Here is a 21,815-nt window from a genome sequence, read left to right on the forward strand (position 1 = left end):
AAAGAAGATGAGAGCGACCATCCCGCAATTTATCTAGCATCTGGTCAAAAGCCACATTTGAGTCGCCTCCTATAACTACCCTGCCTATAAAGTGGGGGGAAAGGGTTTTCATCATAGATGAAAAAAATTTGAATTGTCCGCAAATAGGAGCGTAGCAGGGCATGAAAGTGAAGGCGGAACCATCAATGTTGCCTGCAAGGAGAAGAAATCGACCTTCCTGTTCTTACATCTCCTTCACCCTATCAAAAGAAATTAGTCTGGCAAAGAATTTCCCCACCCCTTTAGTTTTATCCTCCGCATTAGAGAGGTAGAACTGAGGGTATTTATGATGAATAAATGAGGGGTTATATTGTTTAGGAAAGTGTGTCTCTTGTAGGAAAAAGGATATTTAAGTGTTGGGAATGGTAAGATTGGAACAGTTTGCTACGTTTTATAGGGAAATTTAGTCCCTGGATGTTGTGAGAAGCTAATCCTAGAGGGAACATAGAAGCATTGGTCGGGATAATGGATCAGAGAGAAGGAATAGCACATCAAATAGCAGAAACTTATCCACCAAAGTGAGGAGGAATCCTACAGTCGAACCATTGAGTTAACCCGGGCAGCAGAGAACTAATTACAAGCATTGGTAGAATTACCTCTGTGTCTGAAAAGAAAGAATAGAAGTGTGAAAGAGAACAGTTTGAAAAAAGGGAAAAAAAAGAAAAAGGAGACTGAAGAATATCCACAGACGGAATACCCTCAGCCCTGGAGGAGTCAGAACAGGCCTGCCAGTACCCACAGATGCAAAAAACCATGAAGAACTCTGCCGGATTGGTGGAATATAGTCTGCCTCGATATTAAGGATAAACCCAAACATTGGTGCAGATGGAGGAGCATGAAAAACCACTCTGGCCTAGACCCCAAATAAGACATAAGTCCCCAGAGGATCTGAAGAACCCTCCAGGAGAAGAGACCTCAAATGTTAAAAGGTCCCCAACCAAATAAGTTTTGTACTAAATAAACAAGACTATAAGCAACCGTATTGAGAGGAAAAAAAAGGACATAATAATTGTGCATCAGTCCTGGACGGACACAGTATAAAATATCAAATCAGCAGTAATAGACATTTGGCAGATGAAGATTGGATTCCAAAAGTGTAAAGAATGGACTCAAGGAGGGCGAGAGTCTTTGGATCTCTTGGGCTGCTGCTTTTGCAATACCGGGGTGATAGGGTTTGGTGGAGAGGGATGCTTAGAAGATCCAGGGGTTTTACGGGAATCCGAGGAAGCCTGTCCTGAGAAATGAGGCCTAGCTGCAGCAGTAACCGTTCACCATCATGGATAGATGTAAAAGCATGTGTTTTTGTCCAGGAAAATGACCACCAATACTTAATAGACTTCTGAGACAGAATAAGCAGTAGAGGTTTATTCTCCCTGAACAGGGTGCCCCTGAATAGAGATTTGGTCATCCTCTCTGGATCTCCGCATAACATCTTCTTTCACGCTATAAAAGTGTGGTTTCACAATAATGTCCCTGGGTAGGCCATCAGAGCGAGGTGGTTGTAATGCCCTTTGTGCTCTGTCCAGCTACAGGTGATGTTCTGGTATGTCTTGATCAAGGAACGGACTACCGAATGCACATTTTTAATGGTTTCCGGAAGGCCTCTGATTCTAAAATTGAGATGCCTGGATCTATTTTTCAGGTTGTAAATTTTCCCAAGTGCAGACTCAAGCTGGTCCTGCAGATCCTGGATGTGGGCTGTGTTTTGGTTAGCTCTGGCGATCGTGCGGTCCACTTTTTGTTCAATGGCCTCTATTCTGGCACCCAAATTATGGAGGTCAGCCTGGATAGTAGTGATAATTTGTGTGACTGTTTGTGCAAGGCCCCTTGCAAGTGTTTTAGAGAAAGTAGCCATGAGTAATGAGAGCTCAGTGGGATTAGCTGCTGGAGTCAGGGACTGCCTATCAGGCAGGGAATGGCTTCCTTTTAGGTCCCCCATGGGGGTAAATAAAAGATTTTCCAATGTCCTCTCTAATAGAGATTCTGTGAAGGCAGGTGAGGGGATTGGAATACTGTGTGTACTCAATGCAGACAGTCCCATTGTGGTAGCTGAGTGTGAAGAATGCTCAGTGCCAGCCTCCATGTCCTCTCCTCTCTGCTTCAGCCTCGTGGAGCTCGCCCGATGCCATCTTTGATTCCCCTGAGATCTGGGGATTGGTGCCTAATAAATGGCACCCCCACCGACATGAAGAGTCCTGGGTCTCCCTGTTATCACTGGGTAATGGATGGAAGCGGGGTCACTCAAGCAGATCGCTGTAGGCTGCGGCAGACGGCCGAAGCGGGATGGAGCTCTGAGATTAGGCGGCCATTTCCGGGACCTCTGCCCATGCGCCTAGCAGACATATCGTTTGTATAACAACCTGTGCTTATGCCCGGGGTTTCCAGAAGTGGCACAAAAGATGACGTGTAGGTGGTAAGGGAAGAGGAGGGGGCCGCCTTTTCACTGCTGATAATCAGATGCTAAGGAGGATACTGCCAGATTGAATGGGGCATTGGATTTTGAGATGTGGCAGGAGACAGATCAGAAGGGAATAGCCTTCTTGGTATGATACACATTTCTTTAACCATTTTGCCATCTCATAGAAATGCAGCACAAACAATAAACATATACTAACCTCATTTTGTATGTATTAAAGATATATTTTTTCTTAAATTCCTTAGGGTTTAAAGCTTCAAAGTAAAGGTCAGTGGATCACACTTCCTGCACCAATGGAAACCATCAACGTTCATGTTAGAGGTGGCTGCATTTTGCCTTTACAGGTAAGATCAAGAAAAATAACCTACAGAATGTAGAAACAATATGGCAATGGCAGGCACATATAGAGTTCACCACAAGGGGATGAGCAGGAGAATCATGGGTAGCCCACAGAAAGTAAACTAATCCTTCATTCATTTTTCACAAAGAAAACTTTCTTAAATACTCATTTCCATCAGAAACTGGCTGCGATTTAGACTAAAAGTCGGTCATTCAGAGAACAAGCAGATGGGTACTGCAACAAAAAGCTGTTGGTCAGGGCCGAATCGTAATATTTGTATCCAAATTTCCAGGAATTTCTATTTGTTAAAGTAAACAATACCACTCTACGGTATGAACGCCTAATTTATCAGCATAGAGGTGTCCCACTACGGTATGACAAAATCTGGGCTGGGTAGTTGGCGCATCCGGGCCTGGCCCCTGCTGATCTTATCATGGATCGCTTATTGCAATAGTGCCCTATGTGTTTTGATTGCAGAGTGTGGGGAGGGTATTGTATGTCTTCTTGTGTGACCATGCCAGGGTGTATAGATGTGCTCTGATTTGATGGGAATGCATTCTTTTGGGGATGTTATGTATCTTTTATTTGACTGCTTATACTCTCTTTGCAAGAGAGCTTGCTGTGTTGAAGCCTGTGAATTTTTTGTTTCGTTCAATAAACTTTGTTTCTGATTAAAAAAAAAAAAAGTAAACAATACCTCTTTCTGGGCTGAGCAATGTCCCTTACAAATGCAGTGCATTGAAAAAGTATTCATACCCCTTGACATTTTCCATGTTTTGTCATATTGCAACCAAAAACGTAAATGTGATAGACCAACACGAAGTAGAAGGAAAATTATAAATGATTTTCAAATTTTTTTACAAATGTCTGGAAAGAGTGGTGTGCATTTGTATTCATCCCTGCTGAGTCAATACTTTGTAGAACCGCCTTTCACTGCAATTACAGCTGCAAGTCTTTTTGGGGATGTCTCTACCAGCTTTGCACATCTAGAGAGTGAAATATTTGCCAATTCTTCTTTGCAAAATAGCTTAAGCTCTGTCAGATTGGATGGAGAGTGCCTGAACAGCAATTGTCAAGTCTTACCACAGATTCTCAATTGGATTTAGGTCTGGACTCTGACTGGGCCATTCTAACACATGAATATGCTTTGATCTAAACCATTCCATTGTACCTCTGGCTGTATGTTTAGAGTCATTGTCCTGCTAGAGGTTAACCTTTGCCCCAGTCTCAAGTCTTTTGCAGACTCTAACAGATTTTCTTCTAAGATTGCCCTGTATTTGGCTCCATCCATCTTCCCATCAACTCTGACCAGCTTCCCTGTCCCACTGAAGAAAAGCATCCCCACAACATAATGCTGCCACCACCATGTTGGGTTGGTGGGAATGGTGTCTTCAGGGTGATGTGCAGTGTAATTTTTCTGCCACACAGTGTTTTGCTTTTAAAAAAGTTACATTTTAGTCTCATCTGACCAGAGCACCTTCTTCCACATGTTTGCTGTGTCCCCCAGGTGGCTTCTCACAAACTGCATACAGGACTTCTTATTGCTTTCTTCTAGCTACTCTTCCATAATGCCAGATTTGTGGACTGCACGACTAATATGTGCCTTGTGTAAAGCTGCAGGTGGACTGTGCTGCCCCCACGGTGCGGGTAAGCTGCAGCGTATCAGTTAGAAAGCAGCCTTATAGGGTGCTCAGGACAATAAGGGCTCGTTTACATTTGTGATTTAGGGGGCAGGAAAACCCCATAGTTCATTGTGGCCCACGAACGGTTACCAAATCACTTAATTGTCCCTAGCGCTTCAAAAGGCTGAGTACCTAAGGGCCTACAGTGTGTTAGTTGGCTTTTCTTCTAGATATTTAATCCTAGTCATAAGGGGATCTTTTGCATTCAGAATCTAACACAGCTGCAAATGCATCTCTTCCTTTTTTGTACTAATCTACTTTTTTCTTGTTTGTAGTATTATCATTATGAAAATATGCAGTTTAGTTATGTATTGCTTTTTAAATATTGCAGCCTCTTTTGGTAAATCTTTGTCATTGTAACAAAAGCAGTGGATGTGTATGTTAGTGTAGTTTGATTATTTATTTGTTCTTTTCTCCTCCAGTTACCAGGTATGACCACACAGGAGACACGCAAGAATAGTCTGATACTTGTGGTGGCGCTTACTACGGAAGGATTTGCACGAGGAGACCTATTCTGGGATGATGGAGACAGTTTAGCAACCTTTGAAAGAAGAGATTATACCCAAGTGCTTTTTATTGCTACAAATGTAAGCAAAGGGACTCGGTCATCAGGTGACACTTTTAAGGCAACTCGCATGCATAAAATGTTTATAATTGGCACTTATTGGTGCCAGCCATTAATTAAGTTGCATCAACCGCAAGTAAAAAAGAGGGGCGATAGCCAAATTAATAAAGGCTGTCGCAGCTGTATCAACCGTTCACAGGTTGGGTCCATATAGCGGTGCAGTCCACATGACAAGGGCAAGCATAAATTAAGGATGAACAATTTGTCCACCAATGTTCTTCCTAAATGTTTTGTCTCTACGTGATGAATGAGGAGGGTGTGTGAGAATGCATGACATCTAGTGGCTAAAGTCTATTACTTGTTCTGATGATATTTGCGCCACTGTAACGGAACCTCAACCCACACTGTATTTGTGGAATTCCATCAGTATACGGCTTCCTCCCAGTTGTGAACATAGATACCAGGTTTTCCCAGCAGCCCAATACAAAGGTAGCTGACAACTTAGCTTGTACTGGAATCTCTGTTTATTGAACAGTCACACAGAATTTATATACAGCATGGACCTCCCCCTCCTGATCAGATTACCACACACAGGTCAGGGGATGCCTGATTACATTATCATATGCAGATGAAATTGTATACAGAAATAGAATTAACCTGAACTAATTATCTAGCCATCTGGACAGAAACAATGTGAGGTCATTAACATTTAACAATGGAACAGACAGACTTAACACCAGCCACATCACAGATGCTGAAAACTGCTGCAATCTTTGATGATTAGTCACAGAACCCATTCCAGTTTCTATTTCACTCTCAAATCTGTGGTGCAGATACTTCTAAATCAGGTTTATCTGCTCAGTTCATGTGGTGCATGCCACTCCAGACATAATCATTAACTTTAACGCAAAGCCATTTATAATCTGTTCTCCAGGAGGCACATTACAGTTATATTAAAGCTGCATAGATATCAGTTTTATCTATTTCAAGATTCATGCAGAATGTCACTAGGGTTTACCCAGCAGTGCCGTTTTCAGTCCATGAACCTGTTGATTCTGCCAGTAGATTAGTTCTTTTATATAATAATGGTAACAGGTCAAGTTGTCCAGCAAAAGGGGCCTGCACTCTCATGATTTATCTTTTCTCCACACATCACGGTGGTTTGGTTGGAGAAAAGTCACATTTTCTTACGGTGATGTACCATGGTAAGCATTGCTGAAATATTACTGTGATGTGAGAAGTGTGGGGAAGGCTTTTTAAGGATGCACACAGGGAGCACTTATAGGTCACAAAACCTACGATCCATAGTAAAACACCTAGTCCCATATTATTATTTTTAGATTTCAATATTTTTATTGATTTTTAAGAAAAGATCACAATGGTACAATCAGGCCATGGCCATGAAACAAAGAAATAAAAACAAAACTTTCAAAACAGTTGACATGGCAGTGAAAATAGTTGAACAGTAGCACAAACTTCAGCAAAAGCATAGCCCCCCATGCCCACCAAGTCAACATTGGCTGGCCCGGGCCCCGGCACCCCCATGGAAACTTACTGCACCCGAGGGGGGGAGCGGCCCCCTGACCCCCCAACCCATTACATCACAATTAACTGGGGAGGCATCCACCATCTGCGATTCCACAGAAAAGTCACCTGAGTGCTTGGCAGAGGCCATGGTAAACAAAAACTGTAGACCAACCGTGGTCCGTTGACACCGGAATCATTATTATTATTATACAGGATTTATATAGCGCCAGCAGTTTGCGCAGCGCTTTACAATGTGAGGGAAGACAATACAGTTACAATACAATTCAAAACAGGAGGAACTAGAGGGCCCTGCTCTATCATTGTGTCGAACAGTTCAAACATATTAAAAGAAAGATGGAGAAGGAAATAGAAAGATAATGGAGAGAAAGGGAGAGGATGTAAGATGGGGGAGGAACAGTAGGAAGTAGATAGTAGAAAGGAAGTAATAGCGGTGAGAAAGGGTCGGTGCCCAGGCTCATGTCCCCGGAATCGGGGTTCACTCACAAGTTATGCGGTCTCGGTAGGTAACGGTTCCTCCTCAACTTAAGTAGGGGCCAGCTAGGTATCGCACCCAAGGGTCCCAAGTTTTCTCAAAGAGGTGCATTTTGTCATGAAGTATCGCCACCATCCTCTCATTTATCATGATCCAGGTCAGCTTGGCCTTTAGCAGCTCAATCGGCACCACCGGAGTCCTCCAAGAGCGGACTATCGCAATTTTGGCGGTCGTAAATGTAAAAGCTATAAGGCGCCTATTAATATTTATGTTCTAGAATGTCCCTACAGAGCTTTATTTTTTTTAAAGCTTTTGAGGTGTAGTTTTTTTTTTTTGCACGGTAAAAAAACATTTGGGTTCTAGCGAAGGTTCACATTTTTTTCACGAAGTGCATTGCAGTAATGAGCATTTCTTCTGCACATATACGTGTGCTGCGAAAGGCAAAATTATTGGGCTGGCAGCACACCTCAACATCCCAGAAAATGGGCATGCACCTTTTCTGACAGTTTTTTGTTTTTCACCTGTTGATCCTGTCATTAGAGCTGTTATTTTTCAACTAACAGTAACTAGACAACTTACCTAGCAAAAGGGACAGTTACATTTACAGGAAATCCCTGTCATTTATCCACTAAATGGTCAGAGAACCTGTCCGTCAAACTAGTGGGAGTAACAAATGCAGTGGACTGGATAAAAGCAGAGGGAAATGCTCCAGAATTGGGAGCTGGTGGTCACCCTAATAAAAGGCATGAAAAAGAAAGCAAAAATGGACAACACAGGCAATTGAAATAGTTACTCTCACCAATATAAAAAGTCCTTGCACAATTCTATTCAGTAGGTAAAAGGGAGCTATTTACACAATTTTAGTATCTGGGCAAACATACATTTTATTGTTGTCTTCTCCATGCCTCAGTTTTCTGTTTGTTTCTTACCCCAGAATGCCCTTCTAAGTGAAGTGATACACCTGAACAGCCAAGCAGATGGCTTGAAGCTGCAATCAGTTCAGATTTATGGGATTATGAATCCTCCAAAGAAAGTGCTGGTCAATCAGGTGGCTACTGAAGATTTCACCTACAGGAGTGACACAAAGGTAATTTTTTTTGCGGCTAAAGGAATTGTTTGTCTACGAATCTGCATGAACAATATGATGGGCAAACTGAACTGAATCAAACAGCAGGTGAGAATGGCAACCAACAAGCTTACAGTGGGGATCGAAAGTTTGGGCACCCCAGGTAAGAATTTGTATTAATGTGCATAAAGAAGCCAAGGAAAGATGGAAAAAATTTCCAAAAGGCATCAAATTACAGATTAGACATTCTTATAATATGTCAACAAAAGTTAGATTTTATTTCCATCATTGACACTTTCAAAATTACAGAAAACAAAAAAAATGGTGTCTGCAAAAGTTTGGGCACCCTGCAGAGTTAATATATTGTACTGCCCCCTTTGGCAAGTATCACAGCTTGTAAACGCTTTTTGTAGCCAGCCAAGAGTCTTTCAATTCTTGTTTGAGGTATCTTTGCCCATTCTTCCTTACAAAAGTCTTCCAGTTCTTTGAGATTTCTGGGCTGTCTGTCACGCACTGCTCTTTTAAGGTCTATCCATAGATTTTCAATTATGTTGAGGTCAGGAGATTGTAAAGGCCATGGCAAAACCTTCAGTTTATGCCTCTTGATGTAATCCTCCATGGATTTTGAGGTGTGTTTAGGATCATTATCCATTTGTAGAAGCCATCCTCTCTTTAACTTCAGCTTTTTCACAGATGGCATCAAGTTACCATCCAAAATTTGCTGAAATTTTATTGAATCCATTTTTCTTTCTACTGGTGAGATGTTCCCTGTGCCACTGGCTGCAATACAACCCCAAAGCACGATTGATCCACCCCCATGCTTAACAGTTGGACAGAGGTTCTTTTCATTAAATTCTGTGCCCCTTCTTCTCCAAACGTACCTTTGCTCATTCCGGCCAAAAAGTTCAATTTTAACCTCATCGGTCCACAGAACTTGTTTCCAAAATGCATCAGGCTTGTCTATATGTTCATTTGCAAAGTTCAAACGCTGATTTCTGTGGTGAGGACGTAGAAGAGGTTTTCTTTTGATGACTCTTCCATGAAGACCATATTTGTACAAGTATCTTTTTATAGTGGAATAGTGTACCACAACTCCAGTGTCTACCAGATCTTTCTGGAGGGATCGTGCAGTCAGACATGGGTTTTGAATTGTTTTTCTCACAATCCTGTGAGCTGTTCTGTCTGATATTTTTCTTGGTCTTCCAGATCTTGCTTTAACTTCCACTGTTCCTGATGACTGCAATTTCTTAATTACATTCCGAACAGAGGATATTGACATCTGAAAACGCTTTGCTATCTTCTTATAGCCTTCTCCAGCTTTGTGAGCGTCAACTATTTTCAGTTTCAGTTTTCTAGACAACTGCTTAGAAGATCCCATGGTGCTGATTGTTGGGGCAAGGTCAGATGAGTCTGGGCATTTAAAACCTTTGAGATTGACATCACCTGGTCTTCCCAGACGATGATTGAGAACAATCCATGACACTGGCAGGCCTTGCAAAGGGGGCAGTGCATGCTATAAATTCTGCAGGGTGCCCAAACTTTTGCAGACGCCATTTTTTTGTTTTCTGTAATTTTGAAAGTGTCAATGATGGAAATAAAATCTAACTTTTGTTGACATATTATAAGAATGTCTAATCTGTAATTTGATGCCTTTTGGAGATTTTTTCCATCTTTCCTTGGCTTCTTTATGCACATTAATACAAATTTTTACCTGGGGTGCCCAAACTTTCGATCCCCACTGTAAATCTTCAGTTTGTTCACCTACAGTAGGTTTTGGAAACGAATGATAGGAGCTTATTGGTTGCCATATACAGCTGCTCCAGATTCCAGTTTCAATAAATTCACCCCTATGTACACAAAGCACATATGTCACTGCACATCATATAGCTGCTCTACTCATTGTCACAGCTGACAACTTTCTACTAACCATATTACTTTATCCATTCTTATCACTTTAACCAGTGAATTTTGCATTTCTGCCTATTTATTTAGTGATAACTTATTAATGAAAGCGGTATTACACACAAAAACAAAAATGTAATATATTGCAGATTACCAATCCTTGGATGTGGTGGCTGCATTTGTTTTCTTTTTTTTTTAACGTTTTTTTTCCCAGTTTTCATAGCCAGTGAGCCAATGAGGAGAGAGAAGGGGTGGGGCCGAGCCACAGCTTAGTGTGTAAATGGACACGAAGAGCAGTGGCTTGGAAGCACTTGGCAGGAGGGAGGGGCCTGGAGCACCCGCCGTGGACCCAAGAATAGGAGGATCTGGGCTGTTGTGTGCAAAACTATTGCAAAGAGCAGGTAAGTATAACTTGTTTGTTTATTTAAAAAAACAAAAAAAAAACAGAAAAAAAAAAACAAGTCTTTAATGTCACTTTAGGCAGAGGTAGGTGGTTCTGTTTGTAGCTTTTCTGTTAGAACTCATGAGGACACTGAAGATTGACAGCATCGGCGGACTCCGTTTTTCTCAGCGGGGATTGATCCGCTGATCCCCGCTGAGCAGGTGGATGACAGCTCTGTCTCTGCGCTGTGTGCAGAGATGGAAGTGTCAGAGCCCCGCTCTCTTCTATGGGGGAATCCGATGAGAACGGACCGCCTGTCCGTTCTCATCCGATCAGATCCGTCCGGACAGATGGAAAATAGGGTTTCCATCTGTCCAGATTTGACGGATCTGATGTCAGTGGACATGTCTCCGCCGACATCGGATGCCCCATAGAGTTGCATGGGGAGACCGTTCAGATCCGCCTGAAAAACTGACAGGTGGATCTGAACGGTCCGCAAGTGTGAAAGGGGCCTTAAGGTTACTGATTGGCATTGCTTGTTATGTTTTTTATTAACTGTCTGTGTACAGACTACTTAACCACTTAAGCCCCGGAAGATTTTACCCCCTTCCTGACCAGGCCCTATTTTGCGATTACGCACTGCGTGACTTTAACAGACAATTGCGCCTTCATGCGATGATGTAGCATGATGTAGCAGTGAAGCAGTGAAATTGATCTCCTTTTTTTCCCACAAACAGAGCTTTCTTTTGGTGGTATTTGATCACCTGTGCGATTTTTACTTTTTGCGCTATAAACAAAAAAAGAGCGACAATTTTGAAAAAATAACAATATTTTTCACATTTTTTTTATATGAAAAAATGTAAAAATCTAAATTTTTTTAACATTTTTGGCCAATTTGTTTTCTGCTACATATGTTTGATAAAAAAAATCGCAATAAGCGTATTTTGATTGGTTTGCGCAAAAGTTATTGCGTTTACTAACTAAGGGAAAGATTTATGTCATTTTTGGTGTTTTTTTTTTTTAACGAGTAATGGCAGCGATCTGCGATTTTTTTTTTTTTTGCGGGACTGCGACATTGCAGCGGACAGATCGGACCCTTGACTGACATTTTTGACACTTTTGGGGGTACCAGTGACTTTACTACAGTAATCAGTGCTATACATATGCACTGTTACTGTAAAAATGACACTGGCCCTAGGGGCGTGCTTCTAACTGTAAAGGGGTGTGGCTAGTGATGTAACCACAGAGACATACGATCCTACATAGCAGGATCGTAGGATCTCTGCAGTTACATCAGAGAGAATGACAGACGGCTTTGTTTACATCAGCCGCCTGCCTTTCTCCCTCTCCAGCGGGAGATCGTGAGTGACCGTCGGACATTGGGTCCGCCGGTCACACGCGCGGACTTGTTAGGGAACGAGCGGGGGGCGGGATCGCGCCTCCAGCGGCGCGCGCTCGCCCCCTAGAGGCTCAAAGGCTAGCGACGTAGTCCTACTTCACTTTGCCTGTACGAGGCTGACCGCCGCAGTAAATAGTCGTGCAGCGGTCGGCAAGCGGTTAAAGGAGTTGTAAAGTTAGAAGGTTTTTTTATCCTAATGCATTCTATGCATTAAGAAAAAAAGTCTTCTGTGCATAGCAGCCTCCCCAGCACCCCCTAATACTTACCTGAGGTTCCTCTCTCTCCAGGGATGGCCATGAGTCCCTCGGCTGTCTGAGACTCTCCCTCCTGACTGGTTGAGACACAGCCGCTGTGCCATTGGCTCCCGTGGCTGTCAACCAAAGTCAATTAGCCAATCAGGAAAGAGAGGGGGCAGGGCCGAATGGCAGCTCCATGTCTAAATAGACACACTGAGCTGCAGCTTGGGTGCCCCCATAGCAAGCTGTTTGGTGTGGGGGCACTCAACAGGAGGGAAGGGCCAGGAGCACCAAAGAGGGACCCGAGAAGAGGAGGATCGGGGCTGCTCTGTGCAAAGCCAACTGCACAGAGGAGGTAAGTATAACATGTTTGTTATTTAAACCCCCCAAAAATGTTTATATATTGAAGCTTACTAGTCTGTGAATTTCGTGGCTGCATTAGCTTTCTTTTTTTAGGCTGTTTTACCTATATTTTTACCTATATTTTAAGCAGGTGATCCTATTTAACCGCTTCCATACAGAGCAGTTAGACACCCTTCCTGCACAGACCAATTTTCAGCTTTCAGCACTCTCACACTTTGAATGACAATTGCTCAGTCATGCTACACTGTAACCAAACAAAATTTTTATCATTTTTTTCACACAAATAGAGCTTTCTTTTGGTGGTATTTGATCACAACTGGGGTTTTTTTTTTCGTGATATATGCAAAAAAAGAGCAAAAATTTTGAAAAAAAAACACTTTTTTTAGTTTCAATTATAACATTTTGCAAAAAATTTATTTTTCTTCATACATTTGGGCCAAAATGTATACTGCTACATGTCTAGAAGCTATGGTACCAATTACTGAAAATTGATCACACCAGATGTACTGACGGCCTATCTCCTTTCTTGAGGCCCTGAAATGTCAGGACAGTACAAATACCGCCCAAATGACCCCTTTTTGTAAAGTAGACAGTCCAAGGTATTTAGTAAGAGGCATGGTGGGTTTTTTGAAGTTGTAATTTTTTCCCACAATTCTTGGGAAAATGAAGAAAAAATTTTTTTTTCTTTTTTTTCCCACAAAGTTGTCAATTTATAAGCTATTTCTAACACATAGCATGTACACAGCAAAAATTACACCCAAAAATACATTCTGCTACTCCTTCCGAGTATGGTGATACCACATGTGTGAGACTTTTACACAGCCTGGCCACAAAAAGAGACTCCACGTCCAAGAAGCACCTTCAGGCGTTCTACGAGCATAAATACACATAAAACTTTATTACTACCTATCACACTTTTCAAGGCCCTAGAGCACCAATACAATGGAAAAGTCCACAAAATGACCCCATTTTGGAAAGCAAACACTCCAACGTATATTCTATGAGGCATTATGGGTCCTTTGAACATATAATTTTTTCCACAGGTTTTTGGAAAATGTGGGAAAAAAATGAAAACTTTTTTTTTTTACACAAAGTTGTCAATTTATAGGATATTCCTAACACATAGCATGTACATAGCGAAAATGACACCCCAAAATGCATTCTGCCACTCCTCCTGAGTATGGCAATACCACATGTGTGAGACTTTTTCACAGCCTAGCCATATAGAGGGGCCTAACATCCAAGGCGCACCATCATGCATCCTAGCCACTTGCCTAGGCCTATTTTTGACATTTGGTGTTTACAAGCTAAAATCAGTTGTTTTGCTGGAAAACTGATTAGAACCCCCAAACATTATATATTTTTTTTTAGCAGAGACCCTATAGAATAAAATGGAGATTATTGCAATATTTTTTATCACACCGTATTTGCGCAGCGGTCTTCCAAACGCAATTTTTTTGGAAAAAATTCACTTTTTTTAATTAAAAAATAAGAAACCAGTAAAGTTAGCCCAATTTTTTTCCATAATGTGAAAGATAATGTTACGCCGAGTAAATAGATACCCAACATGTCATGTTTCAAAATTGCGCACGCTCACGGAATGGCGACAAACTTTGCTACTTAAAAATCCCCATAGGCGACAATTTAAAAATTTCTACAGGTTGCCATCTTTGAGTTACAGAGGAGGTCTAGGGCTCAAATTATTCCCCTTGCTCTAACGATCGCGGCGATACCTCACATGTGTGGTTTGAACACCGTTTACATATGTGGGCGGGGTTTCTGTATGCGTTCGCTTCTGCGCGCGAGCTCACGGGGACAGGGCGCTTTAATTTTTTTTTTTTTACTATTTATTTTATTTATTATTTTTTATTTTTACACCGTTTAAAAAAAAAAAAATGGATCATTTTTATTTCTATTAAAAGGAATGTAAACATTCCTTGTAATAGAAATAGGCATGACAGGACCTATTTTTTGTGAAATCTGGGGTCAAAATGTCCTCAGATCTCACAAGTACACTAAAAGATAGAAAAAAAAAAAAAAATATTATATAAAATGAAAAAAAAAAAAGGAACTTTAAACCGGTTGCTAGGCAACAACATTTTCCGTAGCTCCGGTCCTCCAAGACCATAGAGTCAAGTGAGGGCAAGCTTGCCCTCACTCGACATCCTGTCTGTGAGGATCTGGGACCGGATCGTTTTCCCCGCTGCCGGCGGGTCCGGTAAGCGGGGAAAAGGACCGGAACGTGGCGGGAGGGGGGGGGGGGCGCCTCTTCCGCCATCCCGGAAGGGTGATCCCACAGCGAATCCGCCGCTGGGACCACCCTTATCGGAAAGCCAACCGTCCACCGTTTAAAAAAATACCAGGGTTATGGCAGCTATCTGCTTCCATAACACCGGTATTTAGGTTTAAACGGAGGACGTATATAAACCTTTTTGGACTTGGACATGGTGGCTGTATGAAGGGTGATAGGTACTCGGGTACTTTGTTGGGCAGGTGACAGGTACTCTGGTACTGATGAGCAGGTGGCAGGTACTCGAGTACTCCGATAGGCAGGTGACAGGTACTCGGATACTCTGATGGGCAGGTGACAGGCAGGTGATAGGTACTGATGAGTAGTACTGATACTGAGAGGTGATACTGTACTGATGGGTACTGATGATCAGTACTGATACGTGATAGGTACTGATGAGTACTGATGAGTAGTGATGGGTACTGATGAGCAGGCGGCAAGTACTCGGGTACTTCGGGCGTCAGGTACTCTGATGAGCAGGTGGAAGGTACTCGGGTACTCTGATGGGTAGGTGACAGGTACTCAGGTACTCTGATGACGGGTACTCCGTTGACAGGTACTCAAAGTACCCGAGTACCTGTCATCAGAGTACCCGAGTACCTGTCATCAGAGTACCCGAGTACCCGTCATCAGAGTACCCGAGTACCTGTCATCAGAGTACCCGAGTACCTGTCATCAGAGTACCCGAGTACCTGTCATCAGAGTACCCGAGTACCCGTCATCAGAGTACCCGTCATCAGAGTACCCGTCATCAGAGTACCCGAGTACCCGTCATCAGAGTACCCGAGTACCCGTCATCAGAGTACCCGAGTACCTGTCATCAGAGTACCCGAGTACCCGTCATCAGAGTACCCGAGTACCCGTCATCAGAGTACCAGAGTACCCGTCATCAGAGTACCAGAGTACCTGTCATCAGAGTACCCGAGTACCTGTCATCAGAGTACCCGTCATCAGAGTACCCGTCATCAGAGTACCCGTCATCAGAGTACCCGAGTACCCGTCATCAGAGTACCCGAGTACCTGTCATCAGAGTACCCGAGTACCTGTCATCAGAGTACCCGTCATCAGAGTACCCGAGTACCTGTCATCAGAGTACCCGAGTACCTGTCATCAGAGTACCCGAGTACCTGTCATCAGAGTACCCGAGTACCTGTCATCAGAGTACCAGAGTACCTGTCATCAGAGTACCAGAGTACCCGTCATCAGAGTACCCGAGTACCTGTCATCAGAGTACCCGAGTACCTGTCATCAGAGTACCCGAATACCTGTCACCAGCCCATCAGAGTACCCGAGTACCTGTCATCTGAGTACCTGATGGGCTGGTGACAGGTACTCGGGTACTTTGATGGGCTAGTGACAGGTGCTCTTTATTGGGGGGGGGGGCAATCAGTGTGGTTGGGGTGCACTATGATTGGTAACTAGCTGTTACCACAATCTCTTCCTCACACAGGATCAGTGTGTGAGGAGGAGAACACGGTGACAGCTAGTTACTGTGTTCTCTGTTGACATTTGTGACCGGCTGTGATTGGACACAGCCGGTCACGTGGTAAAGAGCCAATTTCATTGGCTCTTTACCTAGATCGGGGATCGACTCTGTCCGAGGGACGAGCCTCGTCCCCGATCGCTGCTCTGCGCGCCCCCGGGGGCGGGCATTGCAGAGAGAACGAGCGTCTCGTGCTGGAGCCGCTCATGTGATCGGTTGCGATTGACACAGCCAATCACGTGGTAAACAGCCAATTTCTATTGGCTGTTTACCTTGATCAGGGATGGGCTATGTCCGAGGGACGAGCCTCACCCCCGATCGCCGCGCTGCGCGCCCCCGGGGGCGCGCAGTAGAGGGGAGATCCGGGCGACGTCATATGACGGCGGCCCGGATCCTCACAACCACTTTGCCGACGTCATATTACATGACTCGGCATGGAAGTGGTTAATAAAGCCACTGTGCTTTTTGCCATTAATCCCTCTTGTTAATGTATTGCAGCAAATTCATAAAGTATTTGCGACTCTTTTGGTTCTGATAGTGAGCCATGCACCAAATTCAGGTAGTTCTATAATGTTCCACTTTTACATTGTGGCATAATGAATTCCCCATTTCAAAATAACATACCAACAGTTCATATCTTACAACAGTGGAGCTAGTGAAGATCAACTCTCTTTTGGTGTACAGAGAGAGAAACTGGGGCAAACAGATTTTGCAAATGTGTCTCGCATGCCTTCTGACTGTGACGCAGCATGAGCCAAATTCAGCTAAAACTTCTAGTAAGGCAGATGAATTTGGAGCACTCTGCACCACTTTTAGAACTCATGATACACTTATGCAAAATCTGTCCATGCCATTCTTTATGAATTCCAGGAATTGTGTCCTAAGGTGACAACACTCAGTCAATGCACTGTATCTATGGAGGAGTAGAGTTTTCACTGGCTGATAGCTAACATTTTGTGGAATGGTTATTTGCATGTTGAGCCATGTTGTGTTTTATTTTTAATAGAACGTGCATTTTATGAGGGTTTTTATATTGGGTGGATGCACAGCTTGTGTCTGTAGGGTAGGATATATATCTATATATATATATATATATGTATTACCTGGTTTTGATATTAAGCAGCATTGTCACCTCCCCTCTCCCGTTCTCTATTACATAAAGGGGAGTTGTGTTATACTTCACAGAAGAAAGCTTGAAAGGTAGATAACATTGCTTGAGATTTCAGTTCAGTGCTTAGAAAGTTACATGGACACAAGATTCTGCAGGTTAAACAGGAAATGCTGTGAACTTTGCAGAAAATATACTTGAATACCTACTGCAGCACAGCACCGCACCACATAGGACTGGTACATTTCAATATATTACCTTTGGTTATTCGGTTTGGATATCCTTAAAGTGGTTGTAAAGGCAGAAGGTTTTTTATCTTAATGCATTCTATGCATTACAATAAAAAAAACATCTGTGTGCAGCAGCCCCCCTCAGCCCATCTAATACTTCCCTGAGATCCATCTAGATCCAGGGATGTTGTCTGGGACTCCCCTCCTCATTGGCTAAGACAGAAGTGCAGCGCCATTGGCTCCCGCTGCTGTCAAAGTCAGTTAGCCGATGAGGAGAGAAAGGGGGCGGGGCCAGGCTGCTGCTCCATGTCTGAATGGACACAGGGAGCTGTGACTCAGCTCGGCTCGGGTGCCCCCATAGCAAGCTGCTTGCTATGGTGGCAGTCAACATGAGGGAGGGGCCAGGAGCACCGAAGAGGGACCCGCGAAGAGGAGGATCTGGGCTACTGTGTGCAAAATCACTGCACAGAGCAAGTAGATATGACATGTTATTTTTAATGGAAAAAAAACGGAGAATTCAGTTCAACTTTAAAGCGATTGTAAAGGTAAATTTAAAAAAATATCTATACTTACCTGCTATGTGCAATAGAATTGCACAGAGTGGCTGCAAACCTCCTCTTTTTGGGTCCTCTGCTGGCGCTCATGGCCCCTCCCCACTGTCCAGTGACACCACGGGAAGCTCTAACGATCGCGGCGATATCTCACATGTGTGGTTTGAACACCATTTACATATGTGGGCGTGGCTTGCATATGCGTTCGCTTCTGCGCAAGAGCTCGGAGGGACGGAGCGCTTTAAATTGAATTTTTTCTTGTCCCTTTAAAAAAAAAAATGTTTGATCACTTTTATTCCTATTAGAAGGAATATAAAAACAGATAAGCAGGACAGGTCCTCTTTAATGTGAGATCTGAGGTTTTTTTTTTTATCCCATCTACACTAAAAAGCAAAAAAAAAAAAAAACATTTTTTTTTTCCATCATGAAAAAAATGGGCCCTTTAGGGCAATATGAGGAAGCGACATATGACGTTGCTCCGGTCCTCCAAGGCCATAGAGTTGAGTGGAGGCCAGCTTGCTCTCACTCGACTTCCTGCCTAGGTGGGGAGAGGACTGAATCGTTTTCCCCCCTACCAATAGCTTCAGTAAGTGGGGAAAATGATCGGGAAGTGCGGAAGGGAGTGCACATCTCTCGCTGCCCATAAAAGTGATCCCGCGGCGAATCCACCACTGGGACCACTTTTTTGAGAAAGAGGAGCCTCCGCCCAGTAAATTAAATTAAGCTGCTGCCATAACCCCGGTACTTAACGTCAAAGTAGCGACGTATAACTGAGGCGGGCGGTCCGGAAGTGGTTAAGTAGTGCTGATGTTGGTATTACTTTGTTTTTCATGCTTGCCTTGTTTTTTCTTAATTCATATACAATTCTTTGTTTCCCCCTTAGGTTTTCTCAGTGGAGAAGCTCTCTCTATTAATACAAAACCAGTTTACAATCACATGGTCTTGATGTTGTATTTCATCATTGGAAAAGTGACTTTTCTAGAGCTATTTGCTGATTTTGCTGGTTTTGCAATGTTTGGATTATGGTACGTACTCCATGACTGTCATTGGGTCTAGTCTAATGGAAGAATGTTGGACTTCAGAAAAAAGGCTCAGTTTGCGAAGACCCATGAATTATCCATCATAGCGATCTTCATTTTTGAGCCATTAAACCGTTATTTTCAACTCTCAATGATTGTCATTGTTCAAATTAACATTTTTATGGCAATAATTGTAACATCTAAGTGAATTGAGATGAAGGTCTATTAATCTGTTTATGGCAAAACATGTTATGCACAGGGGAGCTTGTTCAGGACTATATAGTCCTTGTTGATTGGATGCTTGTTGTGATAGATCTATGCAGATGAATGTTAAATTATGACTACTTGATTTTTTTAATGATTTTGCAAATGAACTGGCCAGAACAGTTGCTTAGCAGTTTGCATAAAATGTGGCTGTAATGTTATGTAAATGTGCCCCTCCCCCCATCCTCCTCCCTTTGGTAGTAGACCTAAAAATCAGACCTTCAATGCAGAGCAGTACCCCTGTACACTACCTTGATTTCAGTGATGCTGGACAATGTTTACTTTCAGTTTTCTGACTTGCTTTTGTGCTCTACTGTGCATATGCCTGTTCATGAATGGGAGAGCCTGACATTCATTTCCATAGAGATTGTATATGCATCTGCACAGTGGAGTACAATAGCAGGAAAGAAAACTGAAATCAAGCACTGCTGACTGCTCTACTGAGGTATGTTTTTTTTTCTACTACCTAAGGTGGGTAGGGTTACATATAGAATTTATATTTAACAACTTAAGGACCGGGCCTATTTCTGACACTGTTGTTTACAATTTAAAATCATTATTTTTGCTAGAAGATTACTTAGAACCCCCAAACATTATAATATATATATATATATATATATATATATATATATATATATATATATATATATATTTTTATTTTTTAGCAGAGACCCTAGAGAATAAAATGGAGATTGTTACAATACTTTGTTACACCATATTAGTGCAGCGGTCCTACAAAGCTTTTTTTTGGGGGGGTGGGAAACACTTTTTTGAATTATAAAATAAGAAACAATATATATGATGTGAACATATAATGTGAACAATAATGTTACGCCAAGTAAATAGATACCCAACATGTCATGCTCCAAAATTGCGCACGCTCGTGGAATGGGGACAAACATTGATACTTAAAACTCTCCATAGGCGACGATTTAAAAATTTCTACAGGTTACCAGCTTAGAGTTACAGAGGAGGTCTAGGGCTAGAATTATTGCTCTCGCTTGAACGATCGTGGCGATACCTCACATTTGTGATTTTTAACACTGTTTACATATGTGGGCGCGACTTGCATATGCGTTCTCTTCTGGGGGGACGGGACGGGGCTCTTTAAATATTTTTTTTTTTAAAACTGTCCCTTAAAAAAACATTTTTGATCACTTTTATTCCTATTACAAGGAATGTAAATATCCCTTGTAATAGAGATAAGCAGAACAGGTCCTCTTTATTGTGACATCTGGTGTCAAAATCTCCACTTAACCTTCTTAGCGGTATTCCCGAGCGTGGCTCGGGGTTAAATTTCAGAGCCAAAAGCGGTAACCCCGAGCCACACTCGGGGTACCGCCAGAAGCATTGCTGGATCCTGTAAAAGAGGTTACTTACCTTGTCACCGGGATCCAGCGATGTGTCCGGCGGTGTCTGGCGGCGGTTCTTCCTCCAGATCGTCTCCGTGCCCTGGCTTCTGTCTCCTGCGACATGACATTTGCAGGGGGGTGGAACCGGCGGCAAATTCAAATAGTAAAACACACCAAACACACTGATACCATTCAAAATAAAATAAATTCACATTACATTGCCCCCCAGTGCCCTTTCCTGCAGTTTTACTGTACTTATTATGTATATATATATATATATATGTGTATATATATATATATACGTATATATATATATATATATATATATATATATATATATATATATATAAATAAAATAAATGTATACAGTTGGTTTGGGCTGCCCATTCACAAGAATTACATGCAAAATAATGGTACCGCTTTCAGCACCTAAAATCCAAAAGAATCATACCGCCAGGGAGGTTAAAAACAAAAAAAAGTACTTTTTTTCAGCATGAAAATAAAGGGACTCTTTAGGATTGTTGGGAGGAAGTGATGTATGATGTCGCTCAGGTCATCCAAGGCTATAGAGTTGGATGGGGTTCATCTTGCCCTCACTCAACTTCCTGCACAGCACCTGAGAGGACCGAATCATTTTCCCCGTTAACGACGGCCCAGGAAGCGTCGGGAGGGGGGCATCTCTCCTGCCGCCCATAAAAGTGATCCCGTGACGAATCTGCTGCTGGGACAACTTTTATGTGAAAGAGGACCGCCCAACCTGTATGAAAATACCGGGGTTATGGCAGATATCTGCTGCCATAACCCCGATATTTAATGTCAAAGTACCGACGTAAAACTACAGTGGGCGGTCCGCAAGTGGTTAAATAAAAGCAGAGCTGTCCTGTGAATTAGATGTAAATGCAATCATCAAAGTCTCATATAAGCGTTGACATCATTTCAAAAGTTATTTTCAGTCTATTTAAACATGCAGCTTACAATAAAATGTTTTTTGTGATCCTGCCATGAGGATCCTTGTTCAGGTACATCCTGTTATCAGATGACTACTGTCTTCTCCTAACTGTTCTCCTGCATTCCCACTCGGTCATATTTGCTCATGATGGGGACTACA

At 42.6% G+C, this 21,815-nt stretch overlaps 1 protein-coding gene across 1 annotated transcript in view; it reads left to right on the forward strand.

The window, feature by feature from the left end:
* Positions 1-19,050, forward strand: part of GAA (alpha glucosidase) — a 193,319-nt gene extending 174,269 nt beyond the window's left edge. Inside the window, exons 17-20 of the mRNA XM_082271730.1 lie at positions 2,701-2,799; positions 4,900-5,064; positions 7,997-8,149; positions 18,956-19,050. Of these exons, the coding sequence (XP_082127856.1) occupies positions 2,701-2,799; positions 4,900-5,064; positions 7,997-8,149; positions 18,956-19,018 (480 nt within the window). The 3' untranslated portion in view covers positions 19,019-19,050. The remainder of the gene's footprint in view (positions 1-2,700; positions 2,800-4,899; positions 5,065-7,996; positions 8,150-18,955) is intronic.
* The last annotated feature ends 2,765 nt before the right edge of the window (positions 19,051-21,815 follow it).

The sequence above is a fragment of the Pelophylax lessonae genome (genome assembly GCF_965119305.1).
Source record: "Pelophylax lessonae genome assembly, chromosome: 11".
Classification (NCBI taxonomy): domain Eukaryota; kingdom Metazoa; phylum Chordata; class Amphibia; order Anura; family Ranidae; genus Pelophylax; species Pelophylax lessonae.